Source organism: Rhincodon typus, chromosome 43 (genome assembly GCF_021869965.1).
Source record: "Rhincodon typus isolate 14 chromosome 43, sRhiTyp1.1, whole genome shotgun sequence".
Taxonomy (NCBI): Eukaryota; Metazoa; Chordata; class Chondrichthyes; order Orectolobiformes; family Rhincodontidae; genus Rhincodon; species Rhincodon typus.
In genome coordinates, this window is record NC_063374.1 from 1157146 (window position 1) to 1174224 (window position 17079).

Here is a 17079-nt window from a genome sequence, read left to right on the forward strand (position 1 = left end):
CCTCTGATGCTGCTTGGCCTGCTGTGTTCATCCAGCTCTACACCTTGTTACCCCAACAACTTATCCACTTAACAAAGGAGGGCACAGACAGGAAGGCATTGGGTCCTGCTGCACAAAGAAACAAACAGTAGCATACCACCCAAATGACTGACACTTTCAAACTATTAAGTGAGTTTCCCTGATTGACCAGAAGTAAAGAGAAATCCAGAAAACCAAATAAAAGGGTATAAAAACAGGGTTCACCTGAAGACCATGGTCTTGGACCCTATTGGATCTTCTGAGGAGACCAGCATGGCAACAGGCAGCATAGCTGACCATCCAGAGAGAGAGCGACTGCGTAAATCTACAAGAGACTCAGGAAGTATTGTGACCTAAGGGCTAAATAGGATCAGAGACAGTATGTTTAGTTTTAAAAGTTACTGTAACTTTTTCTCCCTAATAAAGTTGGGACGGTTTTGCATTGGTACCTGCGTGTGCTCATATTGATTTGGCCACTTTCGTATTATGGGACACTTGGGCAATTCATTCATAATATTCTGGTCAGAGTTGTCTGAAGTTTAAGGAGGACCTAGACAACAACTTTAAGTGGATAGGCATGCCACTATGCCAAAAAAAAATCGATAGATGTATTACCAAATCTAATAAAATCCAGTTTGATGTTATTTATCATACAGAATATCCAAGAATATCTGGAAGTATCTATAAACAGCTAAGAATGGAATATCCATCAACATTTAAAGTAAAGTTTTACCTGAAAACCCTAAATAAGAAAGATATCTTCTCCTGGTGGAAGAAAATGTATTAAGAATATAACATCTTATTTTCATGTCTAGCTGTGATGTTGCAGAAAGGGGAGGGAGGTATCAGAAATGGTCCAGGTGAATTTGAGGTTGGAGTGACTTCAAATTCACCTGGACCATCTCCGATACCTCCCTCCCCTTCCTGGACCTCTCCATCTCCATATCTGGTAATTGTTGCACCACCGACATCTATTTCAAACCCACCAACTCCCATAGATACCTTGACTATACCTCACCCACACTGCTGCAAGAATGCAATCCCTTACTCCCACTTCCTCTGCCTCTGCCACATCTGCTCCCAAGATGGAGTGTTTCACTCCTGGACATCCCAGATGTCCTCCTACTTCAAGGACTGCAACTTCCACCCTCCATTGATCAAAAATGCCCTCAACTACATCTTTTGCATTTCCTGCACTTCTGCCTTCAAACCCCCTCCCTCAATAAAAATAAAGACAGAGTCCCCCAGTCCTCACATACCATCCCCCCAACCTCTGCATCATCCTCTGCCACCTCCACCACCTACAATCTGACCCACCTCCAAAGAGATATTTCCCTCCTCATCCCTATCTGCCTTTTGTAGGGACCGCTCACTCTGCGACTCTCTCATCCACTCTACACTCCCCACCAACCCCACCGCACCTGGCACCATTCCCTGCAACCGCAGGAGGTGCGACACCTGCCCCTACACCTACCCTCTCACCTCCATCCAAGGCCAAGATAAACTTTCCATATCCAACAGGGATTCACCTGTATATCCTTTAACCTGATCTACTGTATCCATTGCTCCCGATGTGGCCCCCTCTACATCGGTGAGACCAAACACAGACTCAGTGACTGATTTGCAGAGCACGTGCGCTCTGTACGCTATAATCAATAACACCTTCCAGTTGCTAATCATTTTAACTCCCCCTCCCACTCCCTTGATTACACATCCATCCTGGGATTCCTCCAGTGGCACAATAATGCCATACACAAACTGGAGGAATAACACCTCATATTCCACCTCAGGAGCCTACAGCCCAATGGCCTGAACATAGAATTCATCAGTTTCAAAATCTCCTCACCTCCAGCGTCATTCCATGTCCAACCCTTCCTCTCATCCCTGCCTCCTTGATCTGACACATCTTCTTTCCCATCTATCTGCTCCACCCTTCCCACTGACCAATGCCCACTACCTCTACCTATCGCCATCCCACCTACCTCCCCCCAGCCTCACCCCTCCTTCCTCTATTTATTTCCCAGTTCCCTTCCCCCTCCCCAGTCCTGAAGAAGGGTCCCGATCTGAAACATCGACTCTCCTTCTCCTCTGATGCTGCCTGGCCTGCTGTGTTCTTCCAGCTCCACACTGTATTGACTCTGACTCCAGGGAGGCAGAGTGATAGATTGACTACTCATGAATTGGAAACAAACAGCCAACTGACATATTTAAGGCTCCTATTAATGAGGATGCAATAGGGCTGCTAACATTTTATCATCTGCACATGGAAAATACCTGCTCTATAGAACTGGCAGTCCAAGGGACTACAGGAAGCCATCATGGGGGTTTCCATTGGATCAGTGGGGTCTGCTGATTTTCTCTGATTTTCATTTTAAGTTTACCTCTCCCGAGATGTCTTCATGTTGAGACTTTTAAAAATTCTTCAGAAAACCAAGAACTGAATGCAGGCAGAAAAGAATGACAGGAAAAATAGAAATTGCAGTTCTTGCTATCTGCCGGAGAAACTCAGCAGGTTCAAGATTAAAGTAACTTCTTCAGAACTGAATCTGTTCTGAAGAAGTCATACCAGGCTCAAAACATTAACTCTGTTTCTCTCCCTAGGGATGTTACCAGCATTGCCTGTCTTTATATGATATAGTATAACTGATTGAATCCCTACCTGCACATTGACCAAGTGAATGGTCTCTCAGCAGTGTGACTACACCAGTGAGTTACTGGCTTAGACAGGTAAATGAATTCCAATCACAGTCCAAATATTTTCACAGTATCTCCATACTAGTGCAATACAGAGAAGAGGAGCAGGAAAAGACAATTTAGCTCACTGAATCCTCTTAACCATTCAATAAGATCATGGCAGATCCTCTATCTCAATACCATATTCTTACTCTCCCCATGGCCATTTACACATGCATCTTCTTGAACTTTACTGATTTCTTTTTTTAAAAATATTTAATGACTTTGAATCCAGAGACTTTCATGGTGGAGATAGATTCCATAGGTTCTCTACTTTCTCAGTGAGGAAATTTGTAATTTCAGTTCAAAATGGCCTACCATTTACACAGATATTCTTTTGTCTTTCCTAGTTGGGTGATCAATTAAAGTTTAATCTAAACACAGAACATGTCTGTCGTTTCTTACCACTGTGTACGATGCAACTACATAACACTGCGTCGAAACATTCTCATTTAGGTGTGTGTCTCAGTGCTTTTCCAGTTACACTGATGAATTAAATATTTTTCTGCTTCTAGGTTCCTCATACAGTTTCCAGTTTTCTTGATTATTTCTACTGTCTTTACCTGCTTTTTGTCTTTTCTCCACTGCACTAAAGCCCTAAAAGGAGCATTTGTATGTTGATAATCCCTCAATTATCTCCCAAGGCTGCCAGTGAGAACATTTCATTGCACAATGATACAACTCTTATCTGATTACAGGTGTGATCATGTGAACAATATTAGTCTGTCCAGGAGACCATACACGTTCCCCTGTGAGTACATAGAACTTCTGCACATCTACCTGCAGATTGTATCAATACACTCAATGAAAGAAAAAAAAATTCCTATACATTGTATGAACACACGCATGAAGAATGAAGGTGAGATAGGAAGAACTGCAGATGCTGGGGTCAGAGATAACACAGTGTGGAGTTGGAGGAACACAGCAGGCCAGGCAGCATCAGAGGAACAGGAAAGCTGACGTTTCCGGTCGGGACCCTTCTTCAGAAAAAGAATGAAGGTCATTCTTAATGTACTGTATCTGGAAACTGGATGACTAAAACGATCCACCCAGACATGTAGCAGGTGAATGGCCTCACCCCAGTGCAACTGCACTGATGACTTCGTAGCTTCGAGGGGAGTTTGAACTAATTCGCCACTTTTCCATGGTTTCTCCTTGTTGTGGGTGTTCTAGTGTCTGTCCAGGCTGATCAATCATTTGATACCTTACGATTATTATACGGGATACGTAGCACAGAAACAGGCTACTTAATTCTGGAAAAATCGTTGTATTTGAAATTTGAACCCTGTTTCTCTCGCCACAGATGCTGCCAGACCCGTTGAATTCTACCAGCATTTTATAAAATTCAGATCTCTAGCGATATTTTGCTTTTATTTTAACAGAAACAGGGCATTCAGCCCGACCAGGCCATGCCAGAGTTTATGCTCCAGGAGTGTTCATGAATTCTCTCTCAACATATTTAAAAGATTAATTTGGTGTATTTTAGTCTAGCTCTGATCAGACCGGTGGAAAATTAAATTTACAGCCACCGGAAAAGAATCCACTGCGCAGGAGCAGACTGGACTGTTCTCTGAGCATGCTCAGTGTCATTTATGGCGACAGTCTGAGGAGGAGCGGACATTTCAGGCGGCGGCAGCTGCAGCGGCAGGCAATTGTGAGACAGGGTAGGAATGGAAACCACGACACTGGGGCCTGGTAACTTTATCAACTAAGGGGAAAGCCCGGGTCCTCGAATCCTCAAGGGTCCATAGCTCCCGTGTTTATCCTGCAGGCGGGACAGGCCCCAGGGCAGCGGTCTTACTGATCGCCATTTTGTGAGTGGGTGTTAGGGTCGATCGGGGAGGCGGGCCTTCCTGGGGAAGGATCCGGGGTTACCCAGGCAACCGCTAGCCAGCCATCTTTGGAAAGGTAGGTGGGGTGGAGAGGAGGGCGAATGGGCAGCCATCTTGATGAAGGAACTGGCTTTGGGCTGGGTGTCAACATCCGTGCCACCAGGAGGGAAAATCATTGATTTGACTGTCACACTGCAGACAAGAACTGAATATAATATAACAAGGTGTAGAGCTGGATGAATACAGCAGGCCAAGCAGCATCAGAAGAGCAGGAAAGCTGACGTTCCGTGTTCGACCCTTCTTCAGAAAACCAAGAACTGAATGCAGGCAGAAAAGAATGACAGGAAAAATAGAAATTGCAGGAAAGTAATTGTGATGACAGAATTGTTATGGTGCCATTACAGAAAAGGAGGCCATTCAGTTCATCGCATCAGCACCAGCTCTCTGAATGAGCATTATGACTTAGTGCCATACTCCTGCATTTTCTTTCTAACCCTACATCTATACAGATACCATCTCCTCAGAGCCAGTACCTGGAACCTAAAGGCCTTGCTCATGTACCATTTCCGATCACTTTTCATCTGTTTTAACCACCTATATTCTCTCATATTTGGCACAGGGAGTAATCTGGAGATTACTACTTTTTAGGTCCTGCTGACTACATTTCTACAAAGCCCCTAAATTCTGACTGCAGGACTACATTTTTTCCCCCTCCCTTTCCTTTGCAATTGGTATCAATGTGGCCTCTGGCTGCTCACCCACCCCACCCACTCTTATCATGGTCCTGCAACTGCTCTGTGACAGACTTGACCCCGGTAAGAGGGAGGCAACATTAACATTCCTGGAGTCATGTCTACAGCTGCAGAAATGTCTCTGTTCTTCTGTCACTACTGCTCTCCCACTCATCTTCCCTCTTGTAGATCTGGACCATCAATGGTGCCCTGTGTTTACCTCTTGCTGTGCTACGTGAGGAACCTTCGTCACTATTAAGTTTGAGATGGGATCTCCAGGAGTCCTGCAGTAGTTGTCTGGCTCTCTACAACTGCCTGATGATCACCTATTCCCTCTCTACCTGCATGTGCCTTGGCTGTGCCTGACCACCTATCTGGTTATGCTACTGACAAAGTCCTCTTCCTCATGGATAAGCCACAGTTATTGCAGTTGCTGCTTGAGCTCCAAAACCCACAGCTCGAGCTTGTACAGCTGATAGCACTTCCTGCTCATGTGCCCATCCAAATCATGTGAAGTGTCTACGAATCTCCTCATGCCATAGGTTGGCACACCTTTTTGCTTTTGTGCTACTTAATTTTTTTTTGAGTTTTGTTTTGTAAATGTATTTTTCCAAAATTTCTCATACTTTGAGACACAGGCCCTAACAGCAGCTGTTTAGAAAGGAACAACTCCTTACCCCTTCCCTCCACCAACTTCACTGAACTCGCCACTCAGCCAACTTTTTGCACTAAACCTTACTTAAAGAACCTCTTTCCCACACTGTGTTGAATTCCCACATTGAATGAAATTCCCAGGTATTCACTCTATCTTGTCTCACTGTGGAACAGTTTGACTGTGCATCCCTTACTGACCAAGTGATTTTAAGGAAAACCCTTTTTTTAAAAGAGAAATTCTGAAGAGTAACCAGCTAACTTAGCTTCCTGTTACAGTGATCAACACCAGTTGAGCAATGGAGATGGTGACATGAGTCTCGATTTCAACCCTAGGAGAAGGGAGAGAGTATGGCATGGAGATTTACATCTTTGGGGGGGATATGACATGAGCATAACTGGTGATCTGTGCAATGTCAAGTCCTCTGCTCTTTTCTTGATTTCCTGTGCTCTTGTGCTTTCCTCTTCAATTATTCATAAGTCCCAAATCAATATAACTATGAATACGAATACATGTGTTAGCTTGCTAATGCCTTCCTTGCGTGTGCTTAAAGGAAAAGACTTCACTAAAAATCCTTGTTCTGTCTGTAAGTTCTTTGAGGTTCTGAGTCCTCAGCTATCACTACCAAATATTTGCTCTTTGTCATATTAGTGTGACTCTGTGACTGTATGCATATCTGTATGTATCTGGGTCTGTGTTTGCAGGCCAGTGTATGGATTTGTGTGTCTGTACATATGCCTCCGAATAGCTCACTGCTATTTCTCAGCTATCTGCTGTTCCTTGGTGACAGAAAATAAAACACAGTATCTAATCATGCATATACACCAACAGCCCCTAGCTCAACCTCCCAAATATCCCTCTCCACCTTTTCCTTACCTCTCAAAAAAAGTTATTCTGCTTGTCCCACATTGAAATTGCATCTTCAGAGAGTCAACTCTAACTGGATGTGGTGAATGGCCTCCTTCTCAGCTGTAATCTTGTGAATCACACACAGGTTGTATTTTAGTTTCTCTCAGGTTGTATTCTTTCTGCTATTTTAGTTTACAACATTTCAAATTTGTATCGAGTTGTTTCAAACATTTTTTTTATTATTCATTCATCAGTATTTATTGCCCATCCCTAGTTGCCCTTAAGTAGGTGTGGTGAGCTGCAGATTAGGATTTCTGTCTCGACCAGCTTTTCAGGCAGTGAGTTTCAGATCTTTGTCACCACCCTTTCAATGAAAACGTGCCAAAGTGTCCATTCCTCAAACTTGTTTTTGTTGCTTGTGATTGAGATATTGTGATTGGAGGATAAATTGAAGAAGTTGGGACTGTCCTCCCTGGAGAGGCAAAGGCTAAGATTGAATTAGATAGAGGTTTTCAAAATCATGAGTGGAGTGGATAGAGTAGATAGGGAGAAATAGTTCCTGCTTGTAAAAGGAACAAGAACAAGAGGGCATAGATTTGAAGTGATCCACAAGAGAAGTGAGGCTGAAGGGGAGGAAAAACGTTTTTGCTCAGCAAATAGAATATGAAATACACTAGCTGTAAACGTGCTGGTGGCAGGTTCAAAAGAGACATTAGAGATGCCATTGGATGACTATTTGGATAAAAGTAATGAGAAAGGGTAAAGGGAAAAACTGTAGATAGCATTAGGTAATTATGCTCATTTGAAGAGCCAGTGCAGGCACAACAGGCCGAATGGCTACCTTCTGGGCAGCAAGTATGTTTTTGTTATTGGTGGAGCGCAGCAAAGATCTAGCAGACTGATTCTCGGCAGGCTGGACTGATGTATGAAGATAGGTTGAATCAGTTAGAATTTATTCACTGGAAGTGGTTTCCTCATAGAAACCTATAAAATCCTAACAGCACCAGACAGGGATAGTAGGAACTGCAGATGCTGGAGGATCTGAGATGACAAGGTGCAGAGCTGGATGAACACAGCAGGCCGAGCAGGAAAGCTGACGTTTCGGGCCTAGACCCTTTTTCAGAAATGGATTTCTGAAGAAGGGTCTAGGCCCGAAACGTCAGCCTTTCTGCTCCTATGATGCTGCTTGTCCTGCTGTGTTCATCCAGCTGTGCACCTTGTTGTCTCGGATTCTCCAGCATCTGCAGTTCCTACTATCTCTGTTTTGACCTTGATTGCTTTCTGTGGTAATTAATTCCACAGGCTCACCACTCTAGGGTGAAGAAATTTCTCCTCACCTCATCCCTAAATGGTTTACCCGGAACCTTAGACTGTGACTCCTGGTTCTAGACTCCTCTGCCATCAGAAACATCCTTCCTGCACATACCCTGTCTAGTGCTGAGAAGGGTCTAGGCCTGAAACGTCAGCCTTTCTGCTCCTATGATGCTGCTTGGCCTGCTGTGTTCATCCAGCTCTGCACCTTGTTGTTAAGGTCAAAACACTATGATTTCAAAAAGGAGTTTGATACAGCATCTGGGGCTAAAGGGATCAACATTATATGATTGCAAGGAGGAGTTGGACATAGCATTTGGGGCTAAAGGGATCAAAGGAAATGGGTAGATAGTGAGAACAGGCTATTGAATTGGATAACCAGCCATGATTGCATTGAATGGCGGAGCAGACTTGAAGGACCAAATGGCTTATGCCTGCTCCTAAAATCTATGTTTGCATGCAACAGTTCTGAGATTCTGTGAAGTGATGCAATGGCACTGTCTGTTGGTGGATGGGTTGGCGCACAGGCAGGAAAATCTGCTTCCTTTTTCTAGGCTGCTGCTAATTGGCAGATGCACAGTTGGGACGATTTCCCCAAAGCTCCGGCCTCCTCTCTTTTTCTGTTGGTTCCGTGTCATGCCAGTCTCTCCCTTCCTTGAAGCTGGTACTGTCACCACGTGGCCTCTGCCATCCTCTGTTATTGACATCGACTGGCCTTCCATCCAGTGGAGGTGCACAGGGGTCTGACATAGGTGGCAGGATCTAGTTCCACTTTCTCACTGAAATTAAAGGGAAAGTGAGGCTGAGGGTATTTTTTCTTTGTTTTTCAGAAACCATTACCTTGGCTTCAATTAAATGGTGAATCTGCTTTAATAGAGGACACAAAAAAAAACTGGTCCTTTGTACTCTTACTCTGCATTAACTGAGTTAAATGTTCCTGGTAAACATTTGTGAGCAGCCAATTAAAGAAATAGTCACTTCCTCATCTCTTTGGGTTTGAATCTTTCTCTAATTAACGGGACGGCCTGTCACACTGCATCAGAGTGTGCATATTTAAAGTTTATTGTCCCCCTGACTGAGCAAGAGGTGATAACTTGTCTGACGTCCAGTTGTGGATGATTAGATGTTCCCTCCAATTAAATATTGGGATCACTGAAAACATTATTTTTAGTCCTGGCTCCAAACTGCTGACTTTGTCCCTCTCCATGGCAACTTTATGAGGCTGAGGTGTCACATTTGATCTCCAGCATTAAGACCACCTTTTTCCATCCTAACATCACACAGCTTCGTCTCTGTTTAATCTCTTCTGCTGAAACTCTCATTTATATCTTTATTAAAAGCAATTCAGAGAAAATTCATCTTTACTCATTCCTGAGATGAAGGGTTTTTTTACGAAGAAAATTTGAACTGTTTAGGCCTATACCCACAGCAGTTTGCAAGAATCAGAGGTGATCTTATCAAAACATCTTGAAGTGTCTTTATGGGTGGACTTGTAGAGGATGTTTCATCTTGGGGCAAGTGTAGAATTAGGGGGCAAAGTTTAAGAATAAGAGGTTTTAGGACAGAGACGACAAAAAGTTTTTCCTTTCAGAGGATCGTAAATCTTTGGAAATCTCTTCCATAGGGAACAGTGTGGGGGTGGGCTTGTTTAAGACTAAGTTAGTTAAGTCTTTTGATAGACGAGAGGGTCAAACATGAGATGTAGAGCAGACAAAAGTACAGTTTACACTACAACCAGATTACCTATGATCTTACTGAATTGCAGAGTAGGCTTAAAATTAAAAAGGCTAATTTGTATGTACAAATATTCATTTTGGTGCCTTTTTTATTTACTTTTCATTTGTTATTTCTAGACTCTATTATTCCAAGGCACTCCTGGTTAGTATCCCACATTCTACTCTCTGGATCTTGATGTCATTCAAAATTCTGCTCGCCAGTGTCCCAGTTCACACCTAGAGCCAATTCACCCATGAGCACACTCCAGGTTCACTAACCTGCATTGACTCTTGGTTGAGCATGTCTTGACTGTAAAATCTTTCATCTTGTTTACAAATCCTTCCATGATCCTCCTTCCTTCATATCTCTGTGAGGTCTTCCAGAAATAAATCCTGCCAACATCTCCACCTTCCTCCGATTCTGGCCTCTTAGCATCCCAGATTTTAATCATTCCACCACTGGTGGCTGTGCCTGCAGCTGCCTGGACCCTAAGCACTGAAATTCCCTCCCTAAATCTCTCCACTTCTCTCTCTCTCTCTCTCTTTCTCTCTCTCTATCCTTTACAAAGGTTCTTAAAAATTGACTCTTCGAACAAGCTTTTGGCTGTCAGCTCTAATATCAGCTTTGTGTCACCTCAGCATGTTGTATTATATTAAAGCCATTATACAAGTATTAGCAGTTGTTCTTTAGTTAAAAGGACAGTGTCACTGACCATACAAGTTGACTTCAGTTTGGAAGGAGATAAATCAAAGGCTGAAAATAGTTTCTTCTGAATTTCTATCCTGTGATTACAGGAAATATTCATGCAAGCCCCCTACAATGAATGAATGATTTGCAGGCAGGAAGCTCAAACCAAACCTGACACCAATATCCCAATCATTTAGTTGATTTGGAGCTAGTCTTTGTCAATGGAGGACGAAAGTAGCGACTATAGTTTGGGACACCATATGCCTGCTACATTTGTCATCGTTCGTTCAGCCGATCGTCCAATCTCTGAGGCATCTGTGCAGTCATGCTTGGGAGCAGCCACATCAATGTGGGCACTGTGGGAAGAGCTTCAGTTACCCTTACCAACTGGAAATGCACCAGTGTGTGCACACTGGGAAGAGGCCATTTACCTGCACTGTGTGCAGCATGGGATTCACTCAGTCGTCCACACTTGCCCTTTCCATGCACTGACTTTGGGAAATGCTTCAAGAGCTCCCATCAGCTGATGCAGCATCAACGGCTCCGCACTGGGGAGAGGCCGTTCACCTGTCCAGAGTGTGGCAAGGGATTCAGTCAGTCTTCCAACCTGATCAAACGCCAGCATCTGCACACTGGAGAGAGGCCTTACATCTGCTCCAAGTGCGGCAAGGGATTCACTTTATCATCCACCCTGCTCGCTCACCAGCGGATCCACTCCAACGAGAGGCCCTTTCAATGCTCAGACTGTCAAAAGAGCTTCAAGAGTTTGTGGGCACTGACGCAGCACCAGCGCAGTCACAGTGGGGAAAGGCCGTGCACCTGCTTGGTATGTGAGAAGCCCTACACTCAGTCGTTCACCCTGTAATACACCAGCAGATCCATTGATAACTGCAATGCTCGGGGTAAGCTGTTTCTCACATCCAAGAGTTCCCACCTTAGGACAGGTCATTGGTGTTTGTCCTGCATTTTTTAAAATAAACCCTGTAAATGGAATCTTGATCCATATTCAACAAGACTCCGTGTCGATGTCTGTTAAAGGAAGACTTGTGTTCATGTTGCACATTTCATGACCACTCAATGTCTTAAAAAACAATTAAGTACCTCACCAGTGTAGTCACTGTTGGATGTGAGTAAAGATGCCAATTTGTTTGTGCACAGCAAAATCTCACACACCATAATACAGGACGGGTGGTGGTGTTAAAAACTAATCTTTGTAATGGTGACCAGGACAATTATCATGATTGTTGTGAAGATTCATCTGATCCAGTAATGTTCTTTCAAAAAGGAACCTGGTCTGGCCGATGTGCGACTCCAGACCCACCACAATGTAGTTTCTCACAGCTACCCTCTGAAATGGCCCAGCAAGCCATTCATTTCAAGAGCAATTAGAGATGAGCAACAAAAGATGGCCTTACCAGCAATGCCTACATCCAATTAAATAATACAGAATTGATATGAATGAGCTAAACTTTGGAATGTATGAATAAACTTATAGTAGAATACAACTGACAAGTTAAACACACGCAAATGTCGAATAAAGGAATGTAAATGGAATACAGGAGCAAATGGATATCAGGCTTCGTATACATTCTTTCGTGGATGTGGACCTCGATGACAAGGTCAGGATTTGTCATCCATCTCTCAATAATGGTTAGGTCAGTTGCCTTCTTGAACCACTGCCACAATGCTGTTAAGAAAGTCCAATCCAGTCCGGTTCCTGATCAGTGGTAACTCCAGAATGTTGATAGTGAAGGTATCAGTGATGGTAATGCCATCAAATGTCGAAGAGTGGAAGATAGATTCTCTCTTGCTGAAAGTGGTCATGGCCAGGCACTTGTGTAGCATCAATTACTTGATACTTGTCAGCCCAAGCCCAGATGTTCATGGATCTGAGTATAAGGGTGTAATGCCAAATTTTGAGGTGCAGGAACCCTTAAGAAAATATGTTGGCCACATCATTTGCAGAAGAGAGTTCCAAATCTCTGCCAACTGTATGTGTTTAGAATTGATCTCTAATTTCACTCCTGAAAGTATAGCTCAAATTTTTAGACTCTGCCTTCTAGTCCTAGACACCCTAACCAACAGAAGTAGTTTCTCTCTATCTACATCCTCTCTTGCCCCTTCGGTACAGTACAGAAGGACCTTTAATCTATTCTCACTCGTGATGCATTATCGAGGAGGATATGATAGGGCAGTGTAGAGAGATGGTTTGAAACACTATAACATAGTAGTCAGTAACGTCCAACCCAAAGCTGGGCTTCAAGCCTCACAGCCAAATACCAATAATCTATATTCACCTTGAAACTATTGCCCATTTCGATACCAGACTTGCCACACTGTTGTGCAAATCTTCACATACACTTTTGTCATCTGCACACTTAATTTTCTTCAGTTCCAGTCAACTCATCCCGAATCTAATGCTCTCCTCCAGTTGTACACTTGTCCATATTAAACTGCATCAGCCAACGTCTAGGGTCAGACCACCAGCCAAGCCTCATGGTGACCACCTACTACCATCGGCACAAGTATAGTCAAACAGGAAACGAGTGTGCGGTTGTTTTATAACAAATTTTATAACAGCAGAGGGAACCTGAGAAGGAAAAGGTGTCAGCACCCTTGCTCTGCACACACCTCTGCTCCATCTTTGTTGAACCCCATCAGTCAATAAATTGCTATAAATATATTTCACCTTACTTTCAGCATTTAACACAAACCTCTTCAAAGTTTAAATGTTTTGCAGTGTTGACACATGAATTGTTTGTGAACAACAGCTCATGTGACTATGTTCCTTGTCTCTTGAAGCAAAGTCAGCTGCGCACAATATCAATACAGTTTTTTGTGTCAGAGATATGTATGTGTCTATTTCTTGAGGCTTTTAAGTGTTGTAAAAGTGAACTTCATCTTTCAATTAGTTAATGTTTCTTTTCTGGAATATTTTGTCAAAAATGAAAGATGTCCAATCTCAATTCACAGAACTGCCTCCAATTAAATAACAGATGAATTTATAGTCAGTAAAGTTAGGATTGCTTGATTTCTTTGGGTCAAACTTCTCCTGACCAATTTAACCAAAGCCAATTCAAATAAATAGATACAATCTGTCTACAGTGCATAAAGTGAATGAGAGAGGAGGCTTGATAGGTGTAAACACTCTGCTAACATCACTCAGACAGCAATTTCTCCTGGAATTGTTTCCTCTTTGCATTAAATTCGGGCCAATGACAGAAAATGTTTTGCTCCAACAGCAGGAGTAATGGAAAAAAATGATAGGAAAACCTTTTGAGAGAAATGGAGGGTAAAAGGGGAAACACAAAGCTTTCCCTGAATGAATTAAGATGTGGTGTAGGTCCTCCTAAGTTGTCATTATTTTATGAGTAGCTCCTATGACCAAATCTAGCCCCACCCAACACCACCTCAATCTTATGTTCCTGAAACTGCAATGTACCAGGATGTATGCAGATTTACATGAACATCCCATCACAATACAGAGCCTGTGTCTGCACTCGGAAGAAAGCAGCTGCCTGTCCACATCCTCTTCAAATTCCACCACCCCTCCCCCACAATGTCTAGGCGATGCAAATGTGTCTAGCAGTCTCCAATTCCCTCTGCAGAAAAGTCTACAACCCCCCCACCCCCTCTCCCTGGTTTGTGTGATACAAGGTGATACTCTCAGAGAAACCTCCACTCAAATCCGGAGCATTCAGGTGATGGGCTAAGGCTTCGGGCTTCCACGAGGGTACTGCTGAAGTTTAATGGGTGAAATCCATGAAGTGCCAAAACACTGGGGAAGTAATAACCTCACTAACTATCGCGCTTGTTGTACCCTACCTATTTAGGCCTTTGCTGAACAAAAGACTGCCTCCCCTTTCCATGCTGGGTCTATCCAAGAGCATTTGGTACTGGAACATAAATGGAATGGGACCAGATGCAATGAAGTCTGTACTGCTTCGTATAAAACCAGATGGTGCAGGTGCTAGAGTGTGGTCCAGCAGCAAGACACCCCTGGCTACATATGGACAGGACTTCTTCAGTTGATGGAGTAATTAACATTGTGCAATCAGGGAACATCTCCACTTCTGACCTTATGATGAAGGGAATCTCATTGATGAGGCAGCCTGAAGGTGTTTGGCATGACCCTGAGGAACTCCTGCAGTGATATCCTGGGACTGAGATGACTGACCTCCAACAACAACGACCATTTCCCTTTGTGTTATTTATGACTCCAAGCAATGGAGATATTTGCCTTGAGTCCCATTAATTTCAATCTTTGATAGGCACTTCTCTATTTCTGTTAAATATAATGAGCAAGCGAATAACTAGGGAGAGAGTAATGTCCTTTAGGGACTGTAGAGGTAATCTGTGGATCTGGAAGATATGAGCACAGTTCTCAGTGAATACTTTGTATTGGTCTTCACAATGAAAAAAGGATGAGACGGGGTAGATGTTAGCGTGCAGGGCAGTAAAATATTACAAGCAATTAACAGAAAAATAGGAAGTACTAGCAGGTTTAGCAGCCTTAAAAGTGGATAAATCTGCAGGCCCAAATGAAATATATCCTAGGATGTTGAGGGAGACAAAGGAGGAAATATCAAAGTCCTTTGTATTAATATTCAAATCCTCCCTGACTACAAGTGAGGTTCCAGAGGACTGTTAATATTATCCATTAACTGAATAAAGGAAAGGAAGAAACAGACCAGGAAATTACACACCAGTCAGTCTAACCCTGATGATGAGGAAGTTATTAAAAAGTATTTTGAAGGTCAGAATGTATCTTAGACACCGATTAATCAGGGATAGTTGGTTTAGATTATTAAGGAAAGGTTGACAAATTTGATCACATTTTTTGAGGAGGTATGCAGGAATGTGGTTGATGTGGACTTTGGCAAGGCTCTTGATAAGGACCCTCATGACAGACTGGTCATGAAAGTAAGACTTCATAGGATCCAAAACAAAGTGGCACATTGGATACAAAATTGAATGAGAAACAGGAAGCAGAAGGTCATGTTAGAGGGATGTTTCTGGGATTGTCTCCAGGGGGATTCCACAGGACTCGACATTGAGTCCTGTGCTGTTTGTGGTGTACATTAATGTTTTGGACTTGTGGACAGTGTGGTCAAGAAGTTTGCAGATGACACGAAAATTGATAAGGTGGTAAATAGTGAACAGGATAGTTGTAAGCTGCGGGAGGATATCAATGAACTATTCAGCTGAGTAGAGCAGTGGCAAATTGCATTCAATCCAGAAAAGTGTCAAGTAATGCACTTGGAGAGAGCTAACAAGTCAAGGGATTACACAGTGAACATTAGGACCCTAGGTAGTACGGGAGATCAGAGGAACCTTTGGATGTATATCCACAAATCCCTGAAAATAACAGGACAGGTAGGTAAGGTATTTAAGAAATCATCTGAGATACTTGCCTTCATTAGCTGAGGCAGAGAAAGAAAGCTATGCTGGAACTGTATAAAATGCTGGTTAGGCCACAACAGGAGTACTGCATACAGTTCTGGTTATCACATCATATGAAAGATGTGATTGCACTAGAGAAGCTTCAGGGAAGGTTTACCAAGATGCTGCCTGGACTGGAGGGTCTGTGTTATGAGGAAAAATTGGAGTTGACCTTTTGCTTTCCTGGGCACAGTGAAAGTTGAAAGGGGAATTGAATAGAGGTGTATAAGATTATGAGAGGCATAAATAGGAAGACACTTTTTTCTATTATTAGAGGACTTGATAACAAGGGGACAGAGACTTAAGATGAGGTAGATAGTTAACAGGAGAATTGAAGAGAAATTATTTACACCCAGAAGGAGAAGGAAGTCTAGAACTCCCTGCCAGAAAGATTGGTTGAGTCAGAAACTCCTGTAATATTTAAACAGTATTTAGATTCACTTCCATTACCATAATCTCCAGAGCTACGAAGCAAAAACTGGAACAGGATTTGTGCAATCAGATTTTGTTCACTGGCATAGAAACGATGGACATAATGGCCTTCTATGCTGTAAATATCTAATAGTCTTTCTGCCATTGAGTTCCAGCACTTCAAGTCTGTATCCAGGTGTTTTCTAAAGTGTGGATACTAAAATTAGTCAAATACTTTGATTAGAAGAGCAGTCATTCTGCATTCTTTCGGGGCACGGTGGCTTAGTGGTGTTAGCACTGCTGCTTGACAGCACCAGAGACCCAGGTTCTATTCCAGCCACAGGTGATTGTTTGTATGGTGTTTGCACTTTCTCTATGCGTCTAAGTGGGTTTCCACTGGGTGCTCCAGTTTCCTCCCACAGTCCAAAAATGGTTAAGTAGGTTGACTATGCTAAATTGTCCGTAGTGGCCAGGATGAGAATGATAGGTAGATTAACCATGGTAAATGCGGGATTACAGGGATCGGGTGGGGATGCTGTATGCATTTCGATGGGCCGAATAGCCTCTCGTCGCATTGTAGTGATTCTATAATTCACTACAGTCTCATAGTTTACTAGACAACAAGGTGCAGGGCTGGATGAACACAGCAGGCCAAGCAGCATCATAGGAGCAGAAAGGCTGACGTTTCGGGCCTAGA

General features: G+C 43.1%; 3 protein-coding genes across 3 annotated transcripts in view; all 3 read left to right on the top strand.

Moving 5' to 3' along the window:
* The window catches only part of LOC109937035 (zinc finger protein 271-like), a 46642-nt gene that overhangs the window by 3976 nt on the left and 25587 nt on the right, over positions 1–17079 (top strand). Inside the window, exons 2-3 of the mRNA XM_048619605.1 lie at positions 4238–4405; positions 11041–11390. Of these exons, the coding sequence (XP_048475562.1) occupies positions 4238–4405; positions 11041–11390 (518 nt within the window). The remainder of the gene's footprint in view (positions 1–4237; positions 4406–11040; positions 11391–17079) is intronic.
* The window catches only part of LOC125481032 (zinc finger protein 235-like), a 17445-nt gene continuing 4713 nt past the window's right edge, over positions 4348–17079 (top strand). Inside the window, exon 1 of the mRNA XM_048619541.1 lies at positions 4348–4415. The gene's annotated coding sequence lies outside the window, so the exon portion shown is untranslated. The remainder of the gene's footprint in view (positions 4416–17079) is intronic.
* On the top strand, positions 10520–12689 carry LOC125487635 (zinc finger protein 79-like). Its single transcript, XM_048619545.1, has one exon. It carries the CDS (start codon positions 10855–10857, stop codon positions 11392–11394), a length of 540 nt encoding a protein of 179 aa, XP_048475502.1. The 5' UTR covers positions 10520–10854; the 3' UTR covers positions 11395–12689.

Coding starts and splice junctions, on each gene's coding strand:
- LOC125487635 (XM_048619545.1), top strand. CDS start 10,855: ATGCTTGGGAGCAGCCACATCAATGTGGGCACTGTGGGAAGAGCTTCA.